The sequence below is a fragment of the Aythya fuligula genome, chromosome 10, assembly GCF_009819795.1.
Source record: "Aythya fuligula isolate bAytFul2 chromosome 10, bAytFul2.pri, whole genome shotgun sequence".
Lineage (NCBI taxonomy): Eukaryota > Metazoa > Chordata > Aves > Anseriformes > Anatidae > Aythya > Aythya fuligula.
Genome location: NC_045568.1, coordinates 5,604,826 through 5,617,074, shown reverse-complemented (window position 1 = coordinate 5,617,074; position 12,249 = coordinate 5,604,826). Strand labels below are relative to the sequence as shown.

At 37.7% G+C, this 12,249-nt stretch overlaps 1 protein-coding gene across 1 annotated transcript in view; it reads left to right on the top strand.

Annotated features, from left to right (window-relative positions):
• ATP2B2 (ATPase plasma membrane Ca2+ transporting 2) overlaps window positions 1-12,249 on the top strand; it is a 124,046-nt gene that overhangs the window by 65,702 nt on the left and 46,095 nt on the right. The window contains exons 11-12 of the mRNA XM_032194226.1: window positions 9,668-9,909; window positions 10,494-10,728. Coding sequence (XP_032050117.1) covers window positions 9,668-9,909; window positions 10,494-10,728 — 477 coding nt within the window. The remainder of the gene's footprint in view (window positions 1-9,667; window positions 9,910-10,493; window positions 10,729-12,249) is intronic.

Here is a 12,249-nt window from a genome sequence, read left to right as displayed (position 1 = left end):
AGAGGCTCCTGGTGGACACAAAGTTGACTGGGAGACGGAAACAATCCCTGCAGCAAAGAAGGCCAACGGCCTCCTGGGCTGCATCAGCCAGCGTGCTGCCAGCGTGGCAAGGGAGCTGATCCTTCCTCTCTGCTCAGCAGTGCTGAGACACATCTGGGTTGCTGTGCCCAGTGCTGGGCTCCTGGTACAGGAGAGACATGGACTTTCAGGGTGAGTTTTGGAAACGGCACTGGACTAGATGGTCTCCCAAAAGAGAGACTGGTGCCTTCCAGCCTCAAGTATTTTGCAATTCTGTGAAAAATGTGTACAGGACTGACCTATCAGTCTTCTACATTTAACTAGTGAGAAGAGGAAAGAAATTTCATACTTGCTGAAGTATTTTTTGGACTTATACTTTTTTTTTTTTTAATTCAAATGAATCAAACATAAATTTGTCCTTCAAACTAAAAGGGCAATTTAATTATTTGCTATTAAAATTAAGGGCAAACTATTAGCTCACTTTGCATGTTAAAATGGGTAACAGTCAATCAGAGAGGGAGTAAAGAGGCTGTCACACCAGCCTTTCAGTCTGTTCTTCATGCATGATTTCACCTTTCATAATCACTCTTGGGGGAGTTTATGGATAGGATCATTTTTTCCTTGTTCCTTTTATGTGAGCTGAAACAAGCATGAGTCCATATGCACTGAGCCACATCACTGCTGCACTCCCTAACTTTGCCGTGCTGATAGGAAATGTCATGCTGCTACATTGCATAATTACAGCTGGCCCCTTTTTATACGATGATTGTGTTGCTATTATTTGAGATTACAAGAGATGTTAAAAATATGCAGGATTTATATAATGTTTTCTTTGAATAACCTATATCCATCACAAGTGCTAGCAATGCAAATTACACAATACCAGAGTATTGCAATAATTAAATTTTTATATCATTTCCAGGTCTGTCTTCAGAGAATAGGCAAAGATGTTGAATATTTATGATATTAATCTGGTACAGGAAGCTATTGTAGAATCATATTGTTTCTTACTCCCTGTACAGTAATGAGTCAAAAATTCCTGTAACCAATTTGCTAGGAATTTTGAGCAGATCTTTTAGTTTAATGGTTGCTAAATAATAGGAGTGGGGTCCGTGCTGGGCGGCAGTGTCAAGCAGCATTGCTGTCACTCGTCTGAGCAGCCTGCTTCATGTCAGCTAAAGGGTGCAGTCTATGTCTGATCAGTCACAGGGGACTCTTTTCATCTGCTTCTCTGCTACTTGTTTCTTGCTCAGACAGTGTAACTGAGCTCAGCAGGATGTCCTGGTTGATCTCTAACTGTGAGGGATGTGAAGGTTATCTTATGGCTTTAAGAATTTGAACTGGCAGTAAGTTAGTGTCCTGACTTAGGCTTGAAATGCAATATATAGATAGATATACTTTGAAACTACGATTTTACTGTAGCACAGAGATCTAAGTGATGTGAGACTGCTGGCTGTGTTCAGCACGTAGTAATTAAAAGGACATACGGAAGCTACTTCAGTGAAAAGGCAGCCTTACTACCCACAAGTATTACACAACAACTTACAAATGCACAACTTTGTTATTAAACAATGTTGTTGTTTACATTTCTAATTTTAGTCTTCAGAGTTGATCTCTCTTGAGAACGCTGAAACATGTTTCAAGTGCTTTTGTTTTAGGTTGTCTAGATCTTGAGCATGTGTCAGACTGGCTACCAAATCAGCACCTGTCAGTCAGGATTTGGAATATGTTGCTTTGATTTTGATAGGCTTATGATGGTGACTGCTGGTGCCTAAAGTAAATAGTGACAACTGGAGGTGACTTATTTGGTGGCCATTTTCGCAACAAACAGAGCTGCTGTGAATATTAGGGTTTTGTGGCTGATAGAAGGTGAAAGGAATAAGCTGTTGAAAGGAGTAAATATTGAATTACCTCTGTTATTCCTTTTCCAATAATTTCAGAATAGAAATCTGGGACACATCAATACAGGACAGGGATGGTGAATTTTTCAGATTATTTATTTATTTATTTGTGATCCACTTATTACTTTTCTCTGTTCCTACTCCTGGTGGCAATTGGCAGCTGTCAAACACAGTGACAATTAAGTAGTTGAGTTTAAAATCTTTGGTGTTAGGAGGAAGACTGCCACCAAAACTTCAACCCTGGATATGAGGAGAGATGTCTTCAGGCTGCTCAGGGACAAATTACTAAGGTCCCCTGGAAATCTGCCTTTGAAGGTATTGGGGTCCATCAGTGCTGATCACTTTTTAAGAGCACAGGAGCAGACAATTCCAAAGTGTTGGAATTCAGGCAGGCAGGGCAAAAGGCCTGCTTGGCAGAGTGGGGATCTTCTAGAGCTTGTGCTGAAAACGAAAGTGGGTGGACACTGGAAGTGAGGTCAGGCAACATGGGAAGACTACAGAGATGCTATTTATTTGCCTTTGTAGGGAGAAAATTCATGCAGCCAAAGCTCAATTAGAGTTGAAGCCAGCCAGTACTGTGGTGGACAACAAGAAGGGCTTTTCTGTTGTTTTTGTTCTGTTTTCTTACCAGCAAAAGGAGGGCCAGCAATAACATTGGTTCGTTACTGATGAGGTTGGTCACCTCACAAATAGGGATGTCAGTAAAGCAGAGACATATAATGCCTTCTTTGTCTTTGTCTTTAACACTGATGATGGGCCCTGGGACCCCCAGAGCCCTGAGCTGGGAGGACTGGACTGCACTGCAGGAACTCCCAGCTAATCCCAAACTTGTGTGGGCTCTGCTGCTTCACTTGGATGCATATAAGTCTATGGGGCCCAATGGGATTCATCCCAGGGTACACAAGGACCTGGCTGATGTCACCGTAAGACCTCTCTCAACTATTTTTCAATAGTCTTAGGAATCTGCAGAGGTCCCAGTTGACTGGAAGATGGAAAATGTTGTCCCAGTTTTCAAGAAGGGCAAGAAAGAAGACCCTGGTAATTACAGGCCTATCAGTCTCACTTCAGTGTCTGGTAAAATGATAGAGGAGATTATTTTGGGAGTTACTGAAAAACACTTGAAAGACAACACAGTCATTGGTCATAGTCAATACAGTTTTATGAGTGGAAAGCCCAGCTTAACTAACTTAATTTCCTTTTACAACAGGGTTACCCATCTAGTTGACTGAGGGAAGACAGTAGATATAATCTTTTTGGATTTCAGGAAAGCTTTTGATACTGTCTCTCACAGTATTCTTCTGGACAAAATGTCCAGCATACAGCTAGACAAATACACAATATGATGGGAGAACAGTTGGCTGATGGGTCAGCTTCAAAGGGTTATAGTAAATGGGGTTACATCAGGCTGGAGGCCAGTCGCTAGTGGGGCTCTGCAGGGCTCCATTTTGGGGGCAGATCTCTTTGATGTTTTTATAAATGATCTGGATACAGAACTTGAATGCACACTGAGTAAGTTTGCAGGTGATACTGGATGAGGAGGAATTATTGACTCACTCAAGGGTGGAGAGGCTTTGTAGAAATACCTTGACAGGCTGGAGGGCTATGCAACCACCAACTGCATGAAAGAGAGCAAGGGTTGGACTCTGCACCTGGGAAGGGGCAACCCTGGCTGTATGTACAAACTGGAGCTGGAGAGCAGTCCTGAAGAAAGGGATCTGGGGGCGTTGGTCAACAGCAAGTTGAATATGAGTCAACACTGTACCCTGACAGTCAGGAGGGCCAACCATACCCTGAGGTGCATCAGGCATGGCATTGCTAACCGGTCGAGGGAAGGGATTGTCCTGCTCTGATCCACCTGGTGCAGCCTCACCTTGAGCACTGTGTACAGTTTTGGGCACCACAGTGTAAGAAGGACATAAAACTCATAAAAATTCAGTGTCCAAAGGAGGGCAAGAAAGATGGTGAAGGCTCTAGAAGTCAAGACAGGAGGAGCGGCTGAAGGCCCTTGGTTTGTTCAGCCCAGAGCACGGCAGGCTGAGGAGAGGCCTCATGGTGGCCTGCAGCTCCCTCACGAGGGGAGCGGAGGGGCAGGTGCTGAACTCTGCTCTCTGGGGACAGCAGCAGGACCTGAGGTAACAGCATGGAGCTATGATCTCTTTTAGTCTTATCTTATGCTAGAGAATACCACTGAAGTGCTTGATTGCCAATACACATCTGTATAACCACATTTTTCTCTCCTAATCCTGTGCTTCCGACTGATTTTTAATTCAAAATCTCCATGTCCTGATGTCTGTTACAGAGATGTTGTAAGTGTGTATTTTATGAAGAAAGGGATCGTATAAGTGATCAAGAACACTTCTGTTACTCTAACCTAAACTGTTCTGTGATTCCGTAATTCTACTCAGCAGTGTTCATAAGAAAAAAAAAAAAAAAAGAAAAGCTTTAAACTTTTAAATGTCGGGCTTTAAATCCAGTGAGTGAGATCAGAATGGTACATAAGGTTAACTGAGTCTGTTTCTTCTGAAGCCAAAACGATTACGCAACCAGCTCAAAGAAGTTAACAGTTCTTTTTCAATCCCTTATGCTGACCTCAATTCAAACTGACTTGACTTTAACTGAATTTCAACAGTATTGTACCTGGCAGTGGTGATTATAAGTTGTAAAATGGCAAATATATTAACAGAAAGCATTGTCTGTAATTTAACGTGTTGCTTTCTGTGCTCTGTGTAAAGCAGAGTCAATTTATTACTCATTCATGTGAAAAAATTCTTAAAATTCCAAACAGTCCAAGGACAAATCGTGATCTTCCTTATCACTCAAGTTAAGAATATTATTCTAGATTTGTGCTCAAGAGTAGCAAAGATCAGAATCTCCACAAGATACAGACTTATTTTTATTCCTAAATAAAGATGTTATAAAAGTGAATTCATAACATTTTGATAGTGCAGAGCTGATGCCAGCTATTTGTAGTAAAACTTATCTTCAAGATGCTGTTTGCTTTAATCTATAAAAAGGATCTTTCAAGAATTCTAATAAAATGTTTGCACTTGGTTAAAATAATATAATCTTAGTCATGTAGATAATTAATATGTCAGCTGTGGTCTGCCTAGAAAGCCAGAAGTATGTTATGGTACTGAGATAGAGATGAAACTATAATGTAAGCAGAAGTTCAATTAAAACCAGTTCCACAGTATTGTCTGGGAAGAGAAAAGTCAGATAAGATTATTAAATAAGCTTTCAAAACAATAAAGAGAAGTGGAAAAAAAAATCTGTAAGAGAATCTTTGCACATAAAAACCAGCCTCTTTCAAGACAAACTTTATCTTTATGTTTCTGTGTAGTTATGCAGAAGTGATGAAGCTAGAGAACAATAAATACTCTGTGAACAGGCAGTATAGAAGGAAAGAGAAGATACTGCAAATGAATTTGCTTTATTTGGCATCCAGAGTCTGGATTATACTTGGTATGAAGTCTTGCACCAAAGAAAGCTAAAGGTATTGTGGGCTGCAGTATTGCCAGCAGGTTGAGGGAGGTGATACTTCCCCTCTCCTTGGCACTGGTGAGACCACACCTGCGGTGCTGTGTCCAGTGCTGGCCACCCCAGTATAAGAGAGGTTTTGCCACTGGGGAGAGTCCAAGGAAGGTACACAAAGATGATTAAGATACTGGAACACCTCTCCTCTGAGGGGAGGCTGAGAGAGCTGGGACTGTTCAGCCTGAGGAAGAGGAGGCTCGGGAGGATTTCTCCAATGTCTACAAAGGGAGAGGGCAAGGAGGATGGGGCCAGGATTTTGTCAGTCATGCCCGGTGCCGAGACAAGAGGCAATGGGCACAAACTGGAACACAGGAAGCTCCATCTAAAGGTCAGGAAGCACTTCTGTGCTGTGCAGGTAATGGAGCTCTGGCACAGGCTGCCCGTAGAGGTTGTGGAGTCTCCTCCGTGGAGATCTTCAAAAGCTGCCTGGACATGGCCCTGGGTCTGCAGCTGAAGGTGGCCCTGCTTGAGCAGGGCGGTTGGACAAAATGACCTCCAGAGGCCCCTTCCAACCTCAACCATTATGTGACTCTGTAAATAAAATATAAAGTGGATTTTTTTCACAATTTAAATTGAAAAATGTATTTTCATCTGTTTGCCTCTTGTATATGGACTTGAAACAGAGCATTCAATATGGATATAATCTAGCAAAGCTAATTATCTTAATAAAATTGATACATTTACAATTATCATCATTCTGGAACACAAAAACATAACATGAAACAAATGACAGCTTCATATAATGTATGAAACCCTAACACTTTGTTTTGTAAAGACTACTTGGATCTTTTTGCCAGTTTCTCTCCTCTTACATCAAAAATGGCAATAAGGAAAATGAAGTTTAGTGAGTGTTATGGTTAAATGGAAGCCTTATAATTTCCTAATGTATTTTTAAAACTTGAGGAACCTCTGTAAGCTATGCCCACAGTTTTATCCTGCTTTCCTCTTAACCTGTCTTTACTAGCAAGTTAATTTCCATTGAAAGCATTTTGAAAATTTATTTTGTAATCCAAATTCAGTATTAAGTCAATATTAGCTTTTGGGGTTGGTATTTTTAAACCTGAATAATACTGCTGTACTTTGACCTAGAAACCTATTTTGATTTGATAGTTATAACAACTATTTATTTTACATCTGCCTGCACTTGTTTTACATGAAAGTATTTACTTACAATTGAAATATTATTATCATGTAAATAATGTAAAGACTTGAAAGAAACAATTAAAATTATTATACAATTATCAGTGGGAAGTATTTATTGGAGGAGTATGTTGGATCAGTCCCTTCCCAGTAGAAGATTATCTTGTGACTAGCAAAAGACCTTTCACTGAGCTCTTGAGAAACAATGCATTCAAAAGTTTCTTTTAGCACATCACAGTTCAAAGGCTTTCTCTCCTACAGTGTCAAAGCGTTTTCATTCACCAAGTCAATTAAGTAATTCATAGTTAATTATTCAAAAGTAGCCTCTTTGTGCAATCCTTTTAATTGTGTTCCAGGTGCCATAAACTGCAGGTTTCAGCAAACAATAAATGTAGATACAGCACAGTACAAAGTTTTAACAGCCAGCAGCTTCTGCGAAGGGTTGTCAAGAGCAATCTGCAAGGAAACTAGTTTTGGCATATAGATTTTGAGCTGAAACAGTACAGGGAAGGAAGTGGTGCTTGCCAGCTCTCACCACCATATGTTTTATTTTAATGTAATGTACAAAGAGTATGGAGACAGCAGCTGCTCTAGAGGGAGGTGGCCACTTGTTAGCAGATTTCGAAACCTTTCTGAAATATCTGTTCATTTTTTCACTGGTATTTTTTCCCCTTGCTTACGTATTTACATTCAAAATATGGTCAGTAAAAGAAGTCTATTTTTAGACCATTGTAAGAGAAGGAAAGTGTAATCTACTTTACGGTTAAATAAAAAATGAATTTTAGAAGGTCTTTAGGTTTAAACACTGTCAACTGTAGGTAGATTTTTATTTTATCAGTATATATTCACAGTTGCTCATGATGAAATCATATGCATAAGAAATAGCAGTTATCTAATATTCTGTGTCTGTGATGGAAAGAAATCTATATCTATTTCATTGGGTTCCAGTGTGCACTTGCTAGTGTCTTAATCACATTCATGTTTAAGTCAATGTTGAGATTCATTGTCTTCAGTGGCAGAGAGAGGCAACATAAATAGGGATTTAGAGCTAAAAGAGGAAGTTTGATATGAAATAAGTCTTTTTCTGCATTGCTACCCAGGCAGTGAAGTTGATTAATCTGCTGCTGTGAAAAAAAAACAAGTTCTTAGCACATTTCAAGAACTGTGTGCGGCAATGTCATGAAAATTAACCAATTATTTTAAACAAAATGGTATTTTATTGACTCCCAACTGAAATTTGTATATCTACTGAATTTAACTGTCCTTTGAGATCATATAACTACAAGTTATTGGGTTGTAAGGCAGGGATCCTTAAGTGAATTTAAGAATCCAGAAGGCAGTTGTATCACACTATAATGGGATTAAGCAGGACAAGTTATTATATTATATAATAAATTTAATATATCATATTGCTATGCTTTCTAAGTGCAAGTGTTTTAATTTGAGCCTGGAATAATGCTAAAATGTCATAGCAACACAAATCTTACCCATATAACTGGGTTAGATGATTGTTTATATAGAAGCTAGAGATGTTACAATGAGTTATGGAAGGATAACTCTCTTATAATATTTTTAGATTATTGTGTACTGCTCACCATAGATGCATCTATCTCTGAAAAGGAAATCCTGTTAATCTGTCTGAGTATAAAATTTTCTGGTGATAGAAAAATGATTCTTATGGAAATTCTGCCTTTCATTTTGCTTACTTCAGTTCTAGACAAGTCTATTAATATCTTCTATCAGTCCTTCATTTTTAAACCAGCTGCAAAGGGTAGTTCTCTGGGATACTTACTAATACTTACGTAAAATTCCCCTTTCCCTCTTTTATGGCAGTACTCATTGCAAGAATTCAAACCTAAGTGGGATTAGAGATTTGTAATTTCAATTAATCACCTTACATTACCCCTCATCCCTCAGGTATTTCCCAAGTAGGGTAGATTTAGAAGTCTATGGTGAAAACATGGACATAATTCTGAATGTATTCCTGCAGCCCTAATTCTGCAAAATGTTTGTGACATTTAAACCAATGACTTACAGCCTTGTCTTTTGCCAAATGCAAATGTTTTCGGTGGTATGATACTTTGCAAATTAAAGTTGTGAAAGGATTTTTCCTTCTCTTGGTTTCCATAGCTTAAAAAAAAACATTCTCTAATTCTAATATGTACAAGAAAATGTAAGTTATTAACAGTATTGCTCATGCATGGGACCCTTAAGTCTATTTGGAATCTTGACAACACAGGAATTTTTGATTTGGGGTATGTTACACTTCTATTTTGTGTGTGAAATGTGGCTGTTTTTTGTTTTTATTTATATTTCAAATGGGAAGATAGAGCTGTCCTTGTCCCTAGAAGTAAAAAGAATTGCAAAATGATTAGACTACTCCTTTTTTTTTTTTTTTTTTTTAACATATAAAGCATTTAATGTCTGAAGCAGCTGACTAAAATATGGTGATCCAAGCAGCCGACTAAAATATGGTGATCCTAGAAACAGGTGCTTTTAGCAGCGGGATTATTATTTTTTACATTGTTGGAAATGCCATTTTCATGTAGGTTTACTATTATGATTAAGATGCAGATTGATTTTTTTGATTTTTTTTTTTTTAATTCAAAACTGCCTGGTAGATAAAAAGGACATTTTTTTTTTTTAATTTGCCGTTAAACCCATAGAAGTCAGCAAAACAATTCAATTCTAAGCAAGTAAGAATATAAAATATCCTATTTGTGATGAGTAAGTATTAATTATATTGAGCCTAAAGACAATTATTTCATTTTTAATGATGCTTTGCCTAGCTGTAAGAAGTTCAACTGCCCATGGTTGATTTAAAAGAAAAGAAATGCAAAAGACCAAATGTAGTCATCTGACTGGAGACATTTTCCTTGTTGTGAGCATAACTGCTTCCAGTCTGTTATAACACTAAAATTTCTGCTAGTTTTTTAAAAAAATGGAAGAGACATGACTCCATAATTAGAGTTTTAGATCTTAAACTGTACACTGTAACTCTGTTAATTGGGTAGAAGGCATTGCATACTGCTAATCATTACAGAAATCCATATCTAATCTTTTCTTCTCTACAGCCACCAGAAAAAGAAGGTGGCCTGCCTCGCCAGGTAGGCAACAAGACAGAATGTGGCCTCTTAGGGTTTGTCCTGGATTTGAAACAAGATTATGAGCCTGTTCGGAACCTCATCCCCGAGGAGAAACTATATAAGGTTTACACATTCAACTCTGTGAGAAAGTCAATGAGCACTGTCATTAAAATGCCAGATGGCAGTTTCCGAATGTACAGCAAAGGAGCTTCTGAAATTGTTCTGAAGAAGTAAGTTCAAATGATTTCTTGCTGTGTTTTTTCAAAATCTTAATGATGCAAAACATTCTGACAGTAATAAAACATACCTGGGAATTTTGGTGTTTGGGATTTGCTACCTAGGGTAGAAAAAGGACGCACTTGAGGAGAGTAAAGGTGTTACTGTCCATGTCCAGTCCCCTCCCTCTTCCCTGATGAAATCTTTGACTTATTTTCCTTGTCATTGGCTAGCAGAAATATTGGGTCTTCTAATTTATTTCTCATCTGCATTTGGTAATTTATGAATGCATTCTTTAGTTTAATAAACATATTTGGAACGTAAGGGTTTTTCAATTTCTTTGTAAGTTCTCAGCTTATTAATTACATGGGTTTTAGGGAAGTAATGGAGGACAGGGTCTTGGTGTCTCCATAAGTTACAGTCAAATTCTATCTGATGACATTTCAGTAGTGAATCTTCTTTGATCTAGATATTTTCAATAGAAATTTAAAACTTGCTGTCAAAAAGGAAGATGTTGAATGAAAAGAGCTGGTACAAGGAATTACTTTTCAACTGTCATGCAAATATACAATTAATTTTTTTTTCTTAAATAAAAAAGGTGTTCCAGGATCCTTAATGCAGCTGGTGAACCTCGTGTCTTCAGACCACGTGACCGGGATGAAATGGTGAAAAAAGTGATTGAACCAATGGCCTGTGATGGACTGAGAACTATCTGTGTTGCTTTCCGAGACTTCAATAGCAGCCCTGAGCCAGACTGGGACAATGAAAATGACATTTTATCTGATCTGACTTGCATTTGTGTTGTTGGCATTGAAGATCCAGTAAGGCCAGAGGTATATCAAATTCTTATGTCATAAAACATTTCTTGGAGAACTGAACAGAAATTGAACTATAGATTTATTGCAGTCTTTATCTTTTTTTTTTTTTTTAATTTTATTATTATTTAATTAGTTCTGTCGAAGGTGGAAGTGAACTTTAGAAATAAACTTCAGTTGGTTAAAAAAAATCAAATTAACTTGATAAACATCAACTATTAATCAACTAGTATTTAAATATTGCGAAATAGGGCTTTGTGAACTACAGGATTAAAATGATTGAATCTTCTGTCATGCAGGAGTATATAGGAGAATTCATCATTACAAGTTTTATTATACTCCCAGATATTAAAGTTTTTTTCTTTAATCAAAGCAGTGAGGCACAACTCTGAAAGCAGAAGAAAAGGGTGTAGTGATAATAATTGCTACGGTTATAATTGTGATGTTGCCACTTTGCTAATTATCTTGAGGTTGTAACTGGTATATACTCAGGGAAACTTTTTAATGTTATATTTGGACAAGAAAAAGCTTTACCATGGAGAGGCTGCAGATTTCATGGATCCTATTCTTAAATGGCTTGTAAAAATGTGACAGAAGTTTTAATTCAAGTAATTTGAGAAAATCAGTACTGGTGATGCACAATGGAAGCAAGATCCATTCTGCGATGGTACTGTTATTTCAGTAGGTGATTAATGACTGCTGTTTGCTCTGGAGTAAGGTTATTGAAAGATAACTCAAGTTTCCCTTGTACAGAAAGAGCGGGTTCTTATTCTGCATAAAGTAGCTTGGTACCAATCTTGGTCTTTTTTAGTCTTCTGTCTCCTTTTGTTTCTGCTGGATCTTTTTTTTTAATCATATCTAAATCTTTGTATTTGATCCACTGAGAATTGGTGGCAATGCTAGACATGCAAGGAAAACTATTTCCCTGAGTCACTTTTAAAGTAGGCCTTTATATATTTCTGCTGTAACTAGAAAATAAATAAAGGAAAACAGCATGATATAATTACAACTATAGGCACCAATTTCATAGCTGTACTTTGAGTGTTAATGGGTTTTCTTGCCTTTTTTTTTCAGTATTGAGAAATATATAATATGAAGTAAGTCTTGGTTAGGTGAAAACTATGATAAAACGCTTACTTCTGCAGTCATCAGATGAACAGCATTCACATCTATCATACGCTGGTCTCTTGCTGCTAATCCATCTGTCCCTACACCTGACATTGCATGTCTTTAAAAATATTTTAAAATATTCTTAAAATATCCTGTCTGCATGGATCCCACTCCTAATACTCTAGCTCATTTATCTATGTATCTTTCTATCTATCTATCTAAACTCAGACAGATTTTAACTGTCAGTGACCAACAGAGTTATGAATCAGTGCTCTTTCCCTCCAAAACTGATTAATGATACGTGTTTTTTGAAAATAGCTTTATAATACGTAAATAGCTTTATAATACAGTATGGTATGACAGACTGAGGGAATGGGTAGCAATGGGGTTTGCAGTTATTATTTAAAATAGCTGCAAACTATCCTTCCA